General features: G+C 32.4%; 2 protein-coding genes across 2 annotated transcripts; one reads left to right on the top strand and one right to left on the bottom strand.

Moving 5' to 3' along the window:
• Window positions 1-6804: 6804 nt before the first annotated feature.
• Window positions 6805-14542, bottom strand: LOC132747173 (cytoglobin-2-like). The gene is made up of 4 exons (XM_060736504.1): window positions 13990-14542; window positions 12337-12533; window positions 10231-10280; window positions 6805-8966 (listed from the first exon to the last, which is right to left on the bottom strand). The coding sequence occupies exons 1-4, from the start codon at window positions 14139-14141 to the stop codon at window positions 8820-8822; spliced, it is 546 nt and encodes a 181-aa protein (XP_060592487.1). The 5' UTR covers window positions 14142-14542; the 3' UTR covers window positions 6805-8819.
• A 76-nt stretch (window positions 14543-14618) lies between these two features.
• Window positions 14619-17090, top strand: LOC132747264 (uncharacterized histidine-rich protein DDB_G0274557-like). Its single transcript, XM_060736596.1, has 3 exons — window positions 14619-14636; window positions 15590-15765; window positions 16778-17090. Exons 1-3 carry the CDS (start codon window positions 14619-14621, stop codon window positions 17088-17090), a joined length of 507 nt encoding a protein of 168 aa, XP_060592579.1.
• Window positions 17091-19886: the final 2796 nt, after the last annotated feature.

Below are 19886 nucleotides of genomic sequence, written 5' to 3'. Positions count from 1 at the left end.
CTTGGGCAAAACAAGACTTGCTACCAAACAAAAATATTGAATAATTAAGATGTGACCTAGACCCTAAATTGACCTTGACAGTCAAGTTTAAATTAATGAAATTCTCCGTTTTTCGTAATTGGCTATAACTTTGTTATTTATAAATAAATTTAATTCATATTAAGACACAACAACTTTACGTCAGGACCTCCATGTATTTCAAATCTCAAACTGACCTTGACTCATGTATGACCTTGACCTTGAAGGTCAAATTATTTTATTTTCAATGATTATTGATATAATTAACTGTTTGACAAGTTGAACTGACATTAACCTTGAGCGTTATATGACTTTGACCGTCAACTTTGAAGTTGTCATATTTTTTTATTTATGTAAGGATTTGATTCATATGTAAGTAAAACAACATTTGTGACCAAACAGACATGTGGAATAATTTAGATATGACCTTGACCTTTAAATGACCTTAACAGCCAAATGATTAAATTTTGATTATATTTTCTTAACATTTATTTCTGGAAAGGATTCATACTTAGACAAATCAACAAGTGTGACTATACAGACCTATTAAAATCAAGAAAGGAATATCTTTTTTTTCTTTGATTTTCTTTTTAAGTATTTGTTTAAACCGTTTGTTTGTTTGCTATTAGACAAAGTAAAAAGTCGAACGTTGTGCCACCCCCGGCGGTGGCTCTTGTTCAAAATTGTATCAATAAAAATATACATGTACAAATAAGAAAATTGTCGGAACAAGAAACAATTACAGTAATGTTTTAACGTGACATAAACTGATCTTACATTTTTAAAATTATATTAACTCTCCACAGATTGAAATATTAGATTTAAAATAACAAGGAATGTGATTACATTATCAAACAAATAGCTCGATATTTACCAAAATAATATTTAAAAATGTACATGTAAGTCCAAAACAGCAATTGCAACATCTGATCATTTAGAAGGGGTTTGAACATATGCGGCCAGCGATCATTAGATTACAAGTCCGTTGCGTTAACCACTCGGCCATGCCGCCACGTTATGTCACTTTAATACAAGAGAAGAAACTTGCGTTAAATTTGCAACATTGATTTCCTAATCTGACTAAAGTTCAGAACTTTAAGCTGATTTGAACCAGACAACGCATTTCCCCTCGTAAATATCTCGGCTGGTTGGGAAATTAAATGTGCACTACTTGGTGGGAAAAAATACAAATCGGTTCACAAACAATAGGCTTATTTCAAAATACACCATCAGGATCCCCGGACTCGCTGGTTATATTTTGGTTTGATTGTTTTTGGGGTTTTTTGTTGTTGTTTTGTTTGTACATTACGCTATTTTTTGTGCAAATGATTTGAAAACTTTTCATAATAAAATTACATACCCCTTCTGGACTCATATTTATGCTTTATTTATATCAAATCATTATTTGAATTGAGATAAATAACATATTTCCGAGCATGTTTTCTCGATCTATTTTAGATTATATCTGGGATGGTGTTTCTTTACAGCCTGCACAAAATGCATCAAATGCACAAAGTTTTTGATTGATTAACACAAAATAACACAAAATGTTTACATATGATACTATAATGGCTTTTCTAAATACCCGACAATACCATATCGTATAGAATCAGTACTGATAAAAGCAGAAAAAACAACAAAATAAATCTAAATAGTTAAATAACGATTACATAAAGGAGTTCCCTTTCAATACCCTTAATTGTTTTATAATATGTGAGACTCATATCTCCAGAACTCGCGCGTGGTACGAACATCTATGACGTCATCGTGCTAGTCCGATCTAACTGATACTTCTTCTAGACAGATGATTAATGCGAATAATTAAAGTATTAATTTTCTGCTACTTTATGATTACATAAAATATCCTATACTCGAGCAATACCTGTAATTTTTTCAATATGTATTGTTATGTGATGTTTAACTCACAAAATCCACGAAATTTAGTACAAGAATATGTGTCAAAGCATACTCTTTCCAATGGTACAGAATACATACATGTTGTCTTTTAATATGTTTAACTAAAATTAGTCTGCAGGGGCAACTCAATGTAAAATATGGTGTTAAAAGTGCTAAAAAACCAGTTTACATGAAAGCTCATGCAAAATTTGAAATTTCTACTGTTCATTTTTATAATGTACATTATATGTTGTATTTATGGAGTTGGTGGAGTATCTTATGCAACAGTAACAAAGTGAATACATAAATTAATACAATTTAAAGTCTATTGAAGACGCATGCAAGCTCGGCAGAAAACATCCAGCTGTTTCTAAGAAAAAAATCATAAATCCAAGTTTACCATTGGCAATGACGCTAGTTTATCACTTGTCGAGATAGACCATAGTGTTAAAATTGCAAAAGTATCGACTTGCACGATTCTAAAATATGATAAATAAGAACATCAAGGAAAGGCGGCGTTCAATGAACGCAACCCCACACGAACAAGAACCAGTGGCAAGTTGCCCAGGAGAACCCCAAACAAAAACAGGACAGGGCGCAAGGCAGAGCAAGGACAATCTAATCACAAAAATGATATATGAGAAGAAATAATACAAACCGACAAGGAAATCAAATAGAGAAAAATAAAGAATCCCTAAAGGAAGTCAAACACGACAAAATTGAAAATGTTGTCGGCTCAGTTTGATTGAGCCTGTTCATGGACGGTAATGGAAAATGCATGTTACCGTCCACGCCCCCTAGCACCGGCTTAAGCAGAATTCAACATTTAATCATGGTAATGGTGAAATTTTGAATTTAGAAACATTCGCAGATGTGTTCATACGGCGGTTATCATTGAACCTTCAATGTGACACTTTCGTGCCATTCAATGAAAAGCGGCTTATGGTCCCCAAGTAAAAGAATGCCTGTGCCATAAAGGAGGAAACAATGGGCGGAACAAATAAAATGGAATTTTGCAAGGGGATCAGAGGTTATGAAAAAAAATCAAAGAAAACAAATAAATGATTGATTAATAGGCCCACTAAGTAAAAGGGCACAGGGTAAGGGGATAGAAGATTCGGGGAAAAGGGGGGGGGGGCAAAATTAAAGAAATAAAACTAGGGACAAAGGGGAAGATACTTACCGTAAATAAGGGACACAAACAAAAGTGTCACCAAAACAGTATGAAACAACAAAACATACATATAATGAACACACAGGGGCGCCGCTTTGGAGCGGTTAGCAGCACAAGTACTACTGGGGAGTTTAACCGGTTAATGGTGAACCAAACCTCACTCTTAGCCCCACCATGTTCCTATAAACGAGACAGTGTAAATAAAATGAATCCCCGCCAAGTGAAATTCTAACAGCTGTTATGGTTATCAAAGGTGAAATAAGTTAAACACTAAAATGATCATGTAGAAACATATAAAAGAAAACCCAATGACCATAACAAAAGTACTCAATATCTTAAAGGAAGACAGAGTAACAAGAAAATTACCTACAGGGGCCCGACGAAGCAATGCAGAAGACGAATATTAAGGCAATTCAGTCCCAAAGGGCTTTAAGAACTGTCCATCATAAGAGTCTCCCACTTGGTCCGTCAGATGTAATCAAAAGAGGAAAGCGTAGTGTCCAACTGTAAAAGGGTAACACTAAGCATGCAGTATGTCTTAAAATAGTAGGGTCATAACCTCTTTTAATAAAACGTTTAAAAGTTGGTTTACCTATGTTTACACCAACTCAAAAGTACAGCAATAAGATATGCACCATGTGTTGCCAAACATTGGACTATTGTACGTGCCACATGTACGATATTGCGAATCATTGCAATTCATATTGGCCAGCCCAACATATACAAGACTTAGTTTATTTTGTTAGAAGCTATAAGCTTATTGAAACTCTCGAATCTGTTCCTGGAACCAACAAGTAGTGACTGTAAAGTTTCTGGCTTAAGGAGATAACGGCTTGCCCCTGATTGGGTATGAACCAGGACGGCTATCAAGCCTTAGATTACGACACTGGGTCAGTTTTTTAAATGCTATATGGTCAATGAATTGAACAAAAGACCAAAAAATAATTTTTCCGACCCTTCGATATAATCTTCTTATACAGAAATACAAATATTCAGACGTGATGTTAGCACTTAGCAAAATGTTTTTGTCGGTAAAATCCTCCTTAAAAAGTTTGTATAAGATACTTCATTGTTGCCATACATATTACAAATATATCGTTATAAACATTTATAAATGGCAGATTTTCCTAGTTTTGCTTGAGCTTTTTATGTAAGACCGTATTTCAGCACTTTTAACTCAACGTTTTCCAGTCATATTTTACATGAAATAGGTTAACTTCACACATGATTTTTGGCATCTTTTGAAGTAGATGCTGTGAAGCATAGCATGGTTTACTTAAATACAAGACATGCGAGCTAAATTCGAAAATATACTTCAAATTGCATGACATACTGGCCAACACTCGTTAACCACCCGGCCACGCCGCCATTCTCTCACGCAAACGTTGTAACACACAAGACTTGGTCTGAACTATTTAAGTCCTTTCATGAATTGTTCGGTATTTCTTTATTCATTACTAAAATTTCGATACATTTCTGTCAGTAATAACATGTTTATACAACTTTTCTCAAATGAGGTTATTCAAGCCGCGCATAAGACTGAAAGACGATGGTCTTAAAATGTACAAGTCAAAAATATTTTGTCCCCCACATATTCAAACGAAAATGTTACATTTCCACGTCAACAGTTTTACGATGGAAACAGTATACATGTACAATAACAATAGAAATAATGAAGTGAATCTTCCGCCAGGTTAAAACAGATGTTAACATTAGTGTCACATTGTCAGTCCCTCACCTTGACACAAATTCTTCTTCTATAATAATCAAGTGATTAACTTTGTTGTCTTATATTAATTCATATAATAAAGTTTAGCGGAGTTAAAATAACACATTCAACCATTCCAAAAGTAGCCAAGTAATGCAAGTTAAATATTCTCCTCATAAGTTAGTTAAATATCATTACTTTGTTTTAAGTGAAACTGGCGCAAATCAATAATTCTCTCATATAGTGACAGTGATGCTAATTGAACATCTTTGCTTCATTTAGTAGAAGTCATACAAAAATCAAATAATTCTCTGATAAATGTATAGTGAAAGTAACTATCTTAGTTTCTTGTTGTAGTGAAATTAGTATCAAAGAAATCAAATTATTCCCTCATAAAGTGTTACTGTTGCAATTCCAGGGATGATCCAGAATTACCCGGAATTTGTTTATTCCATGTTTTCTTCATTAAGTTTATACCTGTTTTACCTGCTTAAAGTACAATGTTCCACTTATTTTGTAGTCAAATATTATTTATTTATTGCCGTCCATTCCTGTTTCAGTCCGTCTTAAATAACCACGGTACCTTATAGCGGCGCAGGTCACAGAACGCGACGTAACGCTGAAAGTTTATATTACACCAAAGTATGTATTATACCAAAGTGCGTTTTACAAAATCAATTTTGTCAAAAAGTATCATTTGATATAAGACATGAAAACCCTTATACTTAATTTCCCCGTCAGTTCGGCAGTTTGTAGTCCCTCGACAAAGCGTCTGGAAAACGCTGCTTTCAACAGTTCGGAAAGTTTGGAAATATTCCTCTCATAGATTAAATGTAGTGAAATAGAAATCATATCCTTATATAGTGATTATAGTTGAATTTAATAAAACTTGTGCAAGTGTAATACCACCCCTTCATATAGTGAAATAAATACAATTGAATAATTCCCCATATAGTATAGTGAAAATAATTTAGTTTACATTATCCCCACACATAGTGAAAATAATACAAGTAAAATCAATCTCCAACCAGAGACCGGAAAGAGAATGGGCTTAATTCGTGTAAATATTATTAGGATAAATCAATATCGTTCATAACTGACATAACAATTATGTCACACCTTATCAAAAGTAACCAACAAACATCTCACTTTTGCCCCACACGGTGTTCCAATATGAATCATTATTGGACTTTAGTCTCGTTTTCATATCCCGAGTACAAAAGATTTCATTTTTCCGAATCCAAAGCATTCATATCAAATCAATACTGTATTCAGTGAAGCCTCGTTTTCATTTTCAAAAATTCCATATCATATCTATATTGCATAGAATTTTCAAGGTTCTGTCAAAATGGTAAAAGTTGATAGATTGAAATAAATACAATGTAATTATTTATACGTCGTTGAAAACAATACTGATTCTACTAGACTCATACACACCTGAAGAACCTATATCAGACTCGGCCAGCGGTCCAATATAGGTTTGACAACTGTGTACTCGTCCAATAGAACTGAAATTCAGAATTGTTCTAGTTCTAGTTCTACATCATACTGCTTTAAAATCGTTTACGATCACTCTAATCAGGTATACAGTGTATACATTTTTTAGAGACAGCTATGAGATACAATGGAATCCGGGAACTAGTCCCTAGCTTTTATTGAATAGACCCCTTGGTTCTTTTACATGCCCAGTGTATAGCACTGATACATGCGAGGATTACCTGGATTTCTTATCAGTACACCTCTAGGTAGGTGGGAAACACTGAAAGTGTCTCTGAAAAATCCCAAGGTTATAACCCAGGATCGAACCAGGGACCTCAGGAGTGATAATCAGTGGTCTAACCAACTGAGCTATCGAGCCACCATTGCTCTCAACAATGTATAATAACCCTATATTGATAAAGCAAAATGTACCCTCAAACCCATACAGGTTTGATATATCCATCACCAACCTGCCAAACATATTCAATGTATTGACTACATTCAATCTATTACAAATTGTTCCTATAAATCAAAATTAAACAACATTTTATTTCATTATTCACAGACACTTTATTTAAAACAACAACACCTAAAAGAAAGTCATTAAACATTTTACTATGTATCTTATCGATAAACACAGTGTCGATTTAGGTAGTCCGCATATGATAAACATTTCATCAAGCGTAAATAAAAAGTAAATTATTCGAAACATATCATAATAAAAGCGTAATTATCGGTTAAAACTTGTTGTGTTTCTGTATTGTAATATATCTTAATATGGCTTTGACGCCATCATTGTATCCTTATGAGACAACCTTAATACCTATCAATGGTGACGTGGGAGAAAAACAACAATCATCTTTACTATACAAGTTAAATTTATAAATTGTACTTAAAGACAAGTTAATCTTGGTTTACTTTTATTGTTGTTTCCTAAAGCTAATTTTATATTGCTTTGCCATTAAACACACAAAATAAAAAGGCGCGAGATTGGACATTTTATATAACATGATTGTAACTGTTATTAACCTTTATTAATGATTTGGTTTTCTTTGATTCCATGCTTTAATGTGTCGTGGCACAGGACATAGATTACATTGCTTGAAATAGGTCGGCCATAGAATATTATGTTAGCCTAGAATGCCAGAAAAGAATAGGAGAGAAATGGTAAACAACCTTTATATAGCTTATTGTTTTGATGGTAGTACATCTATACCAATTGTATCATGACAACATCTCCGTCCATATTTTCATCAAATGTTCTTCTTTAACATAAAAACATTAATTTGCTGTTAAATTACCATTATTGGCAACAAAACTTCCTGAATTTCATTAACGAAGTAGGTAATAATCAATATAGTTTTTAAAATATTTTTTGCACACATAAAAAACGACACTGGATCATAACTTTAGCTTACGACATTGACGTTCCTATATATTCTTAATTATTTCATCTCTCTGAAATTACTAAACATGTACCGTACCATCACTACTCTTTTTAATTCAACTTTAAAATTTGCAACAGAAACATCACGTCATTTTTCAATTTGGACGGCGACGACAAGCAGAACGCCAACATATTTAATGATGTTGCAGAGATGTTATATTCAATTAATTATTTAAAAGTTATCATTTACCCAATGGTCATACTTTATCAACATTTAAATCTTGTAATAAGATTACTTTAATCAAAGCTACATTTTCTGATAAGAATTACTCATTAAATCAAGTTCTTGAACAATATCTTGAATAATCATTACATTCTAATCATAAATAATTCTAGCTTGTATAAATTTGAGATTTATTCAATACTAGTATATGACTGTAGTCTGTATCAGTGTTGTCTTTACTAAAGTAAATTTAAACTTATGAAATATTCAAGGACAATTCTCAGCCGTAGGGTTAAATTGTTACGACCATCTTGGAACGATATTTTAGCATGTAATTAGTAAATCATGTTGTTAATATATATGATCCGGAATATATTATCAGTTTGACCTTTCACAGTTGTACCTGTACGTAAAACATTAATATATGTAATATGCTCTGATACATGTGCTGCTTGTATTGCATGTACAAATAAGACGGGGATACATTCCATGTTGCATACGAGTGCAATCAGTTATAGCGTTATTCATTTATTAATTGCGGTTTAAAGATTAACATGTATTCGACCTAAATGTTCATTCATATACTTGACGTTTCTTGCGACCCTGGCCTAGCAAATTTAATTCGTGCCAGATACATACATATAAGTATATTACATTATTTGAATTTACATATATATATTTACATGATGAAACTGTATCAAAAAAAAAACTGTAATCATATAGGAAGTTTTCAAGTAAAAATGTACATTACGTAAACCGGTAAAAATAAAAAAAATCAAATGATAAGAGTACTGAAAATCACAACATAATTAACTTCAATTCATCTTAGAGCACTTTTACACTTGAATAGAAAAACAAAGTTCTGTGATTTTGAAAAGTCATATTGACTGTGAATATTGAGCTTGAGTGTTTTGTCTTGTATCTTCACGCGGAACTACTTTTTCTTCTTCCACCTCTTAATGCCCTCTATAACCTTTCCCCCTATGTACTGGAAAACCCTCTCCCACGCCAATCCTACTTTATTGTCGAAGTTTTCCCCTAATTGCTCCTCTAATGTTGTAACAATGGCTGGCCACAGACGCTGAAATGATACAAAACGTGTAGTTTTAACAAAAAAAAATAATAGTTGCTAGCTAATTTGAAAAATAATAGCCTTATTATTATACATTTATACCTATGTTACTATATATAGCAACAAAATATAAGGTATTTTAATGCCATTATGGAAAGGTCTATGTCATTATGCAATTTCGGCCGCCTTGCTAATGATTTCAGTTTGACGGTAGAAAAAAGATCGGACCGATGACATCAACCTCAGAAACCGTTCTTGAAGGAACAAAAGTTCATAAAAAACTGACACTAAATGTTATTCTCACAAAAAATATATAGGCCCTCAGGCCATTATGCACATCTTCGGGCCAATATCGCACGATGGCGAGCAACAACCAAGTATTAACCTCAAATTAATGTACATGTTTTCTCGGGGATGTAAACTGAAATTATTAAACATATAATACATGTATAATTGTGCAGGAAAACACTTTGAAAGTATGGCAATGTAATACTTGAAATTAGAAATATCTTAGGATATCTGGGATTTTTGTCTCCAGTTTCGCAATCTGATAGTACCAGGGTCATTAGTTGTTGTCATTCTATTTATTAATGCATGATAATGATGTATATCAGCGTATAGCAGACGACAATTAGGATTGTAAGGTGGGTTAATGATAAGGTAGAAGTGACAATTTAGAACAAATATTGTTGGAAAGAAACAAGTTCCAATAAAACCAAGTATACTCATCGAACCCAATCATGGAATAAAATACCATACTCTAATGAATCTTTGCTTTGTTTTTATCTAAAAACATCTAGAAACATGAAACGAATTAGAAAAATCATATTGATTAAATGACCAAGCCTGTATTGAACTTCAGTAGTAATATCTTCTGATCTTTTTAAATTGTCAATACTAACATTCATCATCAAATGAACAGTCACTAGAAAAGTGCAATTGTAAGTGCCTTTTACATTAAAAAATCAGAGAAATTAGAGAAGTCAATTGAAACCAAACAGAAATAACATCTTGTGACCGTAATGGAAGACCTATGCCATGTAGTAGGATAGAGCTTGTACATTCTACATCATTCATGATACGTGTATTGCAAAGCCCAAAATGCACAATTCAAAAGATGGATATACATAGCGGATGAACGAGATTATTTTACCATGAAATATGTACCCCAAAATATATTTGTCCAGACCATGTAAAAGACTAGAAATTAAGATATTTAACTTTAATTGTTAAAAGTTAAATTAAGATCGTTATCTAAACTAGGCTAACTTACTGGAACCATATCTGCTTTCACCCCATACATCACGTGCCTTTCACCAATACCTTCAAACAGAAATATAAGATAAACTACAGAGCAAAGTTTCGTTAATTTACTTTACTTATTTATTAAAAATTATAAATATACAACGTAAACAAGTCTAAATAAGAAAAATCTTAATCAAAGGAACATTCGGCTTCAGCTCTTTCTGAGTATACACTAGTTTGTACAGGTATACAAGCAAGAACAATTCAAAAATATTTGTTTTATTCGTGTTATAAAGTGATGTGCAAACAATGTCATGAAGTAAGTTCTAACTAAATATTACAATACATTTATGTAAATTTTGTAGATTATTCTAGCAAGAAGATATGACCAGAGACTATCAGTTTACACATTATCTGTTGTAACATCAGTATGATGTTAATGGTAGCGGAACTCGGTCTGTTGAAGAAAATGTCTGCGACATATTAACGTGATAACATATCAGTAATTTGACAATTTGTAAATGAGAACAAATTAGCCATATTACATAGAGGATATTTGTTTGTTTGTGTGTAAGATGAAATTTTATTTCATCGAGTGGGCTTTAAAAACAGTATTCTCATGAGTGGCGTAGCCACGAGTGAGAATACTGTTTTTAAAGTTCACGAGATGAAATAAAATTACATCTTACACAACAAACAGACAAATTTTCTTTTTATTTATGCTTAAAAACAAGTTAAAACGAAATTTCCATAATCTTAACATTAATATTAAAATCTGTTTCCCCCATTTAGACGGAATTTCTCATTTAAAACAAGAAGTTTTGAGCTGAAAAATAAGTCCGCCAATCAAGGTTAAATGACGGTGATATTTATTCATTTTATTAAAAAAATATGAATGATCGCTTGCTTTAATAATAAAAACAAACAATTCTTGTAGGAGAAAAAGTCCAACCATCCATCCATATTTCTGTTACTTACTGCGAATTTATATTAGACCTGGCTTTGTAAAATGTAAGCGGCAGCCATTTTTTAAAGTTGTGTATTTCATGGGAGGAAAATAATTGTGTAAGATTCAGAAGGATATAATTTGGATTTGTTAGTCATACACCTTTTTAAAAGAAAGAAAACTTATTTGAGGATTGTAACAGACAAAAAATAAGTGTTGACAGAAGTGAAAACATTCAGAAAAGGAGCTAGAAAAATGGAAAACTTGGAAGCTTGCTAAGGAACGCTGGGTTGTTTTACTTATTTTACGAGTGATGGCTGTCAATGCTTTTCAATTTTTCATAAAGCATACGGCAGTTATTGCTCGTAGGATACTTTAATATGCCCAAATGTCATCAAGAGCAGTTTTGCATGGGGAAGGAATGTATTTTTCAGACTGTAAAAACGAAACAAAAAAAATTTAGAGACAAAATTTATTTAAGGAATAGAAGTAAGTTTTCTCTCTTTATTACTTTTGACATTTAAGTTATTTATCTATTTCAGCTTTGCTATTTCTTTTAACAGCCTGACATTGTCAGAATTGTCAGTAAAAATAAAATTGAGGTACCACATGGGGAAAATCTTAAAAAAGTAGTTTCGTCATTGAAAAAAGTGAAATTATATTTTGATAATTTTCACAGTGAAATTATCAAATATAATTTTCACGGATAAATCAGTAATCCACTGAAAAGCATAAAATAAATAATTCCTTACAACTATACTGATAAACATAAAAGATTAAAACTACAAACTTTCTAGAAAATCAATAACGTTGTAGTGCTATTGTTTTGTTATGTTAAAATTCAACGTATGACAAAAATATGTTCTTTAAATTAATACGAACCACATAAGGAGTTCATGCAATTTAGTAAAACGGAAAATAGTAGTTAAAATTAATTTATTAGTTTTATTTATTAGTTTTATTATTTTTTAGTTAATTTATTTATGATTTATATGCTAAAATTTAAATGTTACTTAAAAGTAATACTGTGACACGTTTACCTTGAAGTAATTCTGCGAGATGTTTGATGATTTATAAGACGTATTAAAAGTTAAATATTCACCTATAACTATAAGTAATACTTTGAGATAGTTTATTTTTAAGACGTATCAGAAGCTACAGACTTGCCTTAAAAAGTTTCACATTTACCTATAAGTAATACTGTAAGGTGTTCACTGTCGTTCAGACATTCAACTGCTGCCCCTAGAGCTTCCATCACAATACGACCATGCATACGGAGTTTCTCCTCGTCAAATTCTTTCTCTTCAATGTTATCCATATCCATATCGTCGCCACGTAATTTTGTATAAAACAACCGTTTTAAATCTGTGTTCGTCTCGAAAAACCTACAACATAATAAAACAAAAACGGTACATTTAATTCATATTTATCTAGAAATCCCTAAAACCAAAATAGAAGAGAACTCACATTAAATGCATCATTGTCTCAGAAATCTTGTCAATTTATATAACTATGTGTTTATGACAAGCACACTTAAAATATATAACGTATGTTTTTCTTTAAAAAAATGAAGGAAAACAAACAACCGTAAAAACACAATTTATTTGTATAAAAAGTTTCTTAAGCTAATTTTAAAATCATCCCTGTGCTATTCATGAAGGTACATTATGCCTCAAAACATCTTTTTTTCTTGTATAGAAAGGGCAAAGATTAATTTTATAATGTTTAAATTATGTTCGAAGAAAATGTTATTAAATGCTTGTTACCTGAAGAAAGCAGCGATAAATGTGAAATAATTTATCATAAAGTAGCAAAATGTAAACAAAGTAGTATTTTGACTTTCATACAAAATACTAATTCACTATAACTGTACTTATTGACAAAAAAAAATAACAGATGAAAAAGATGGTTCTGGTAAATGGTCAATCAGTTTCTTTTTGGATACTAAAAAAAGATACCAAAATTAAAAAAACTTTTGAGAAATAAATATTTAAGCATTACTGAGGTCTAATGGACCTTTAAATAAATATTACAATTTATTCTGTCGACATAGTTAGACAAGTTATTCTTTGTTGTTATGTCACCGTCTGTGGTGTTTTATATCTGTAAAGAAATATTTGTTTGTTCACCCATTTTCATGGAATTGCCTATCATTGTGTCTCAATAATTACAAACTTTATATATGAAGCTGACTTAATCAATAAAATGGTACGTAAATGTTCATAACTTGTTAAGAAAAGTGAGTGCTGATAATTAAAAAGGTCACGCTGTTCTAATAAAGAAAAGATTCATATTATGAAGTTTCCTAAATACCAAACGTTATCAAAAGGACAAAAATATACCATTGAATTTGTCTTCTACAATTAAATAACATATAGTTTTCAAAGTTTGCGGTTCCTATATTTTTATATTTGTAAGCTATCTTATACCAGTTTGAACTGGTGCGCTCGGGTTATAATTGTATCAATTTCCATCTTTAACGGTGTGAATTTTAGTTTTGAAATGAATTAATAAAAAATACCCATTACCATATCTATTTATCGGTTTTTTTTTAATTTGAGGGGGAAAAACGCGTAAAAATCTACTTTATTTCTTTAAAAACAGATAAAAAGAGACCATTCTAAACAAGTTTACGTCATTTTAAAATGATGGAAGTACAACTGATGCTTCTTATACTTTAACAACTTTTCCTCGAACTTTTCTTGCTACACTTTCTTGTTAAAAAACTCGGATTGTTTCAATTATTAAATTTCATAAATACGCAGACAGAGAAAAAAATGAATTATGTATATCTAGCGATTCCTCAATTATTTTTTAACAATTTATATAAAATTTCATTACCGTTTTAATATGATAAGACTGATGTTATCCATGTCTTGCTGCACGAGTAACCAGCTTTCCTGCACGAGTCGTACATCCTCCGGTGAAACAAAATGTGGGAGTTCCTTATCGTCAGAATGTGATGAACCCAAGTTTGATACGACACACCCCATCACCGTAACGTTACAATAACTCCCCAGTCGCTCCAGAAGTAAAATTAAACAATTTTTTATTCTACGTAAATCATTTTATAAGCCCCATATTATCAATAAAAGAAAACGATGTAAAAAACGAGCTGTAATACCTAATATCACCAAAGATGTCACATAGAAAGTTAATAACGGTTACCAAGTTAAACTATACAAATGTCGTATAGGAATGGACAAGCGATAATGCCCAACTATGTTTGTCAACTAAGTATAGTTGCGTCTTCGATCCACATTTAACTTAAATAGCAACCCAGCACCTGTACGCAATCGGCCCATTAGCGAGATATCGAGGAGCTAATTTACTTTAACACTTCTCAACACAGAATCAATTCTATGATACATTCTATTTATTTCTTTTTTATTTTATTTCTACCTCCATATCTGTTGCAATTTTCTTAATTTTGTCAAGAATAGATATGTTTTTATCTTAATTCCTTAAAAATGTATGACGAGTCTGCAGTAAGAATGAGTTAACCTTGAAAAGTTTTCAGGATTTCCTTAATTTCTTAAGTACTAAAAAAGTTCATCTTCAATATTATGCGAATCGCAGTATCTAATTTTTTCAGCCTAGTCCATCAAGTCTATTCAAGTCATCAAGACTCGACCATTGTATATAGGCCTACCATTCTTATTTCAATGGATACGAGGGCTTAAAGTGTGCCGTGTGTATTTCAATCACATTGTCATTTCAATGTATACGAGGATATAATTTCAATATATACCGTATGGATGTCGGTCACATTTTCATTTCAATATCTACCAGGATATAATTCTAATTTATACTCCATGCTTTGCAGATGTACATGCTTTGCAGGGTTTTTTTAAAGACTATCAAAAGAATGTGTGAAACTTTTCATGCGAAATAAAAATCAACTGAGTTTGCTTCACAGTTTCGCTGTTTTTGTTTAGCATTGCAATATTAGAAATGAGAAAATTTAAATGAATTATGTTCTTTTCATAGATAATCGATCGCAAAGTATATCATAATCTAAATACATGTTTACTATTGCATGTTACAGATATTTTATATTAAGATAAAATTTAAGCTCATTGACAAACCATTTTGCACATAAAGCGGATGTATTGACAAATTCTACTTTATAGTTTAGGTAAACATTTTACTAGAATTATAGATTTGTCTATAGATAGAGATAGATAAACAATAATTGTACTTAATAATACTTAAACAACAAATATATTATAGAGTGAACAAAAGCGTTTGATTATGTTGATCAGAAAATTAATTGGTAAATTGATATAGTTAAATAATTGTTAGAGGGAGGTATTTTAAATTAATAGTTAAATCAATGTAAAACTCATTTACGTTTACATAAAAATATTGCGGCAATTTTTCTTTTATTCCTGTTACGTCCAATGTGAATACAATTAATCGTGTCTGTTGTAACTAAAAGACGTCATCACATATCGCATTGTTGTCTCACGGTATACTATATCGCCATGGTATATCATGGTGTAGTGCATCACCATTAAATATCACGGTGTGGTATATCGCCATTATATATCACAGTGTGGTATATCGCCATGGTATATCACAGTGTAGTGCATCACCATTAAATATCACGGTGTGGTATATCGCCATTATATATCACAGTGTGGTATATCGCCATTATATATCAAAGTGTAGTGCATCACCATTAAATATCACGGTGTGGTATATCGCCATTATATATCACAGTGTGGTAGATCACCATTATATATCACGGTTTAGTATATCGCCATTGTATATCTCGGTTTTGTATATCGCCATTTTATATCACAGTGTAGAATATCGCCATTATATAGCACAGTGTGGTAGATCACCATTATATATCACGGTGTAGTATATTGCCATTGTGTAGGGGTGTAGATCGTCGGATAAGTGACAATCCGAGCACTTACGATTCTCAAATCGAACCACAATTCTTTTGTTATCAAGACACCCATAGTTCTAATAACATTTACATAAGTTCTAAAACATGTTTATTAAAAAAACAAACAATACTAAACATTAAACATATATGCAAATATAAATTAGGTTTATGTTTTTATTCTTTGGATTAGTAGTTTTGTTTTGTTTTTTTAAACCAATTACTTCCTAGCTCAGCTCTTCTTTTAATTAGGCTACCTCTTAAATTACATGTTCCACATCGTCACATCGTTGTAAATTATTTCTAAATGTTCTTTATTTGCAATGAAAGGTCAATAATTCACCATATCGCGTTGCTACTTCGTAAACAAAATTTAACTCCCTTAGGTTATTCTACAGTACAACATTACATGATAAATGTAATAACATAAATTTTAAGTACAGCTTAAGAATTTCACGTTTTACACGAGATCCTCAACTTATCATATTTACCATATGTCAAGTATCTGTAAAGTCTTTGTAACAAAAATGGTGTTCATAGAAGTGAATTAAAAAATAAAATGCAATTCAGACTGGAAACTAGACTTGTTCCTTCCAGTTAAAATGCAAGAACAAGGAACAGAAATGCTTATTAATAAGCAATAGATCGTTTGGACACGAAAGTGGGAGATAAGAACTGTTTAATACATTTGGAACGAATAATCTGAAATTTGATTACATGGAGCTATACTAGTTATATACCATACCACACCACACCACACCATACCACACCACACCACAACACCACAACACACCACACAACACCACACCACACCCACCACAACACACCACACCACAACACCACAACACAACCACATCACACAACACCACAACACCACACCACACAACACCACACCACAACACCACAACCACAACCACAACACACCCCACCACATCCACCACACCACAACACACCACCACACCACAACACACCACCACACCACACCACAACATCACACCACCACACCACACCACACCACACCACACCACTACTATACTGTGCATAACGAGGTCATTATGGTAATTTTAGGCACTGCTGGTTGTTTTCAATTGATGTAAAAGTGCACCATCTCCTGACCCCCCTCCCCCAACACCGGCTTTAGCGGAAGAAAAGTATATTCAATCTCCAACAGTAACATGCTGGAATCAAGGATGCCGATGGACCAAAAAATATTTCAACAAGGTACCGTACATTAAATTCAGAGCAACTTTTTAGCTGCACACGGCACTCAGAATCTAAAATATCGTCTCTCTCACAATAAATTTTTTTTTACAACTTTTTTAGAAATTATTTTACGACTTTTTGATTAACCTAATTACACTAACATCATACATATAGCTACAGCTACACACATTAGGTAGATTTTCTAATATTCTTCTTGTTAGTCCAGTCCCAAGCGCATCCAAATCCCTACTAAATTGGACCTCACAAAAAGAGAAAGAGAAAAAAGAAAAGAACTCATTCTTCTTAGCAACATGAGTATTGTCATATAACATGTAAGTAAGTGGGGGGTGCGTGGACGGTAACACAGGCGTTCGGCACATTTTCCATGTCAATAGGTCCAATTATCATAAAATAATCACCCCTTGATCATCAAGTACAAAATTACTATTCACCACACGTTTATTATATAAAATGTATATATTTTATATAGATCTATGGAGTGATTATTATATGATATGGACCATTATTGACATGGCGAATGTGCCGAACGCCTGTGGTCGGTAACTAGCACTTTCCATTACCGTCCATGATTCAGGCTCAATCAAACCGAGCCTGCAACATTTAGATCTACAATTTTGTCGTTTTGGACTTTCTTAAGGGATTCTTTATTTCTCACTATTATATAGAACTATATCATGTAAACAAACAGAGGATGCATGTCATAAACACATCTGCGGATGTTTCTTACTCAAAGTTTCACCATTTTCGTGGTTGAATGAAGCCGGTGCTAGGGGCGTGCACTTACTAGATCTAGTACCGTGCATGAACAGGCCGAGCCTGCAATATTTTCAGTTTTGTCGTTTTTGACACCCTTCAGGGATTATGTTTTTTTCTTTATTATGATATGTACAGATATTTATGTCTGGGTCTATGAATCTCGAGTTTGAGCCCCATTTAAACTTCCCGTTCTGCCACAACTGGCATCATGCTTCTAGAAAGAATGTGCAAATTAAGAATAGCTGTAGCATAAATTGGGCAACAAAATAAAATACAGTAACAAAACTAATCTAGTTTCTATCTACAGGGTAGAAAAAACTTCCAGGAAAGATGATTTCGGACGGCGGGAAAGAAGAAAGGGGGTACAGAGGTTTTTTAAAATATTGATGTTCGAGATTCCTCACTCATTGGTCAGTCTTTTCATATAGACGAAACAAAAAATAGAGCTGTATCCATTTTTTGTTACACATGTTAAACATAAATATATACATCTAAAATACGATTAAGTTCCGAATAAAGATTCAACCCCATTTATAAAAAAAGAAGAAAAAAAACAACATAAAATATGATAAACAAGAGAAGTTTCAAATTCATGACAATCTGAAAACATCACTGGCCAAAGTTAATTTTACAGCTGTGATCACGTGCACATAAGTAAAAGGTCAAAGTTTTTGTCACGAATCAATTCGGTCCGCAAAAAAGAATAAAAAATAAATAAATAATACAACTAGACTAGATTCTACTATTAATAAGATCTAGGACTTTTGTCTGTCCAATTAATGTAATTATGTAGAAAATATTTGTTCTATTCGACCCGCAATGCCATTTAAAAAGGGCCATAATTCAGACAAAAATCATTCAACTATAATGTGCAAGTACTTGAGCTACCGATTAAAGTTTCATTGATACTGCATTAGCGGTATAAATCCGGACAAATTTTAAAAATAAAAATTATTAAAAAGCCAGAACGCTGACTAAAATCAATGAACCAGAAATGCCCATGATATACACAACTAGAATTAAAGATGTTATATTTTCGATCCTTGAAGATCGTTCAGCATGACTTTATTGTTGTGAATACATGTTATGTGGTATTTTAAGTTTCATCCATTTGGCATTTTTCAACTTGGGTGGTTCCAGTATTCCTACTTGAACCCTTAGGATATGTTGCCTGCTTTTTTAAATTTGTCTTTTGACGTCTTATCTGTGATATGCAGGCTTCAATGAACGCCGCCTTTCCTTGTTGATCTTGTTCATCATATTTCATACCAAAATAACATTCCATTTAGTTCCGCTCATTGTTTTTTCGTTTAGGGCACACGCACTTTACTTGGAGATCATACGCCGCTTTTGATGGAATAGCATTGTTACATTGAAGGTTTTTGTTCAAGGGCCATAATTCGGCCAAAAATCATTCAAGGGGAAAACCAATGTAATATGCGCTAGTTTTTGAGCTACCGATAAATCCTGTAAAGTGTCATTAAAATTGCGTTAATGGTATTACTAGAGGAGTAGTCCATACAAACTGTTTTATTCAAGGGCCATAATTCAGCCCAAAATTATTCAACCACAAAATCCGTGTTAATGGGGAAGTCCTTGAGCTAAGATAAATCTTGTAAAGTTTGTTTTTATAGAAATTGCATTAGATACAATGTATATAAGAGGAGTACTTTGGACAAATTTTGAAAATTAAAATCATCAAAGGGCCGAACTCTGACAAAAATCATTGAACCGAAAAATGCTGATGACATGCACAACTAGACTTGGTACTGATCATTCCTGTAAAATTGTTTGGATGAAATTGTACCAGTAGTTTCTGAGGAGTATGTCAGACAAGCGTCTGTGTAGCTGGCAACACAAA

This window comes from Ruditapes philippinarum, unplaced genomic scaffold (genome assembly GCF_026571515.1).
Source record: "Ruditapes philippinarum isolate M1 unplaced genomic scaffold, ASM2657151v2 ctg1349_1_1_1_1, whole genome shotgun sequence".
In the NCBI taxonomy this organism is placed as follows: Eukaryota; Metazoa; Mollusca; class Bivalvia; order Venerida; family Veneridae; genus Ruditapes; species Ruditapes philippinarum.
This window is presented reverse-complemented; position numbering and strand designations above follow the sequence as displayed.

Excerpts from the sequence above, each read along its gene's own strand:
- LOC132747173 (XM_060736504.1), bottom strand. The coding sequence starts at position 14,141 with ATGGGGTGTGTCGTATCAAACTTGGGTTCATCACATTCTGACGATAAG. Across the intron at positions 10,281-12,336 it reads CCTTACAGTATTACTTATAG|GTATTGGTGAAAGGCACGTG; the intron begins GTAAATGTGAAA and ends TTCTGTTTGAAG. Across the intron at positions 8,967-10,230 it reads TGAAAGCAGATATGGTTCCA|CGTCTGTGGCCAGCCATTGT; the intron begins GTAAGTTAGCCT and ends GTATCATTTCAG.
- LOC132747264 (XM_060736596.1), top strand. Across the intron at positions 15,766-16,777 it reads CCATTAAATATCACGGTGTG|TTATATACCATACCACACCA; the intron begins GTATATCGCCAT and ends GAGCTATACTAG.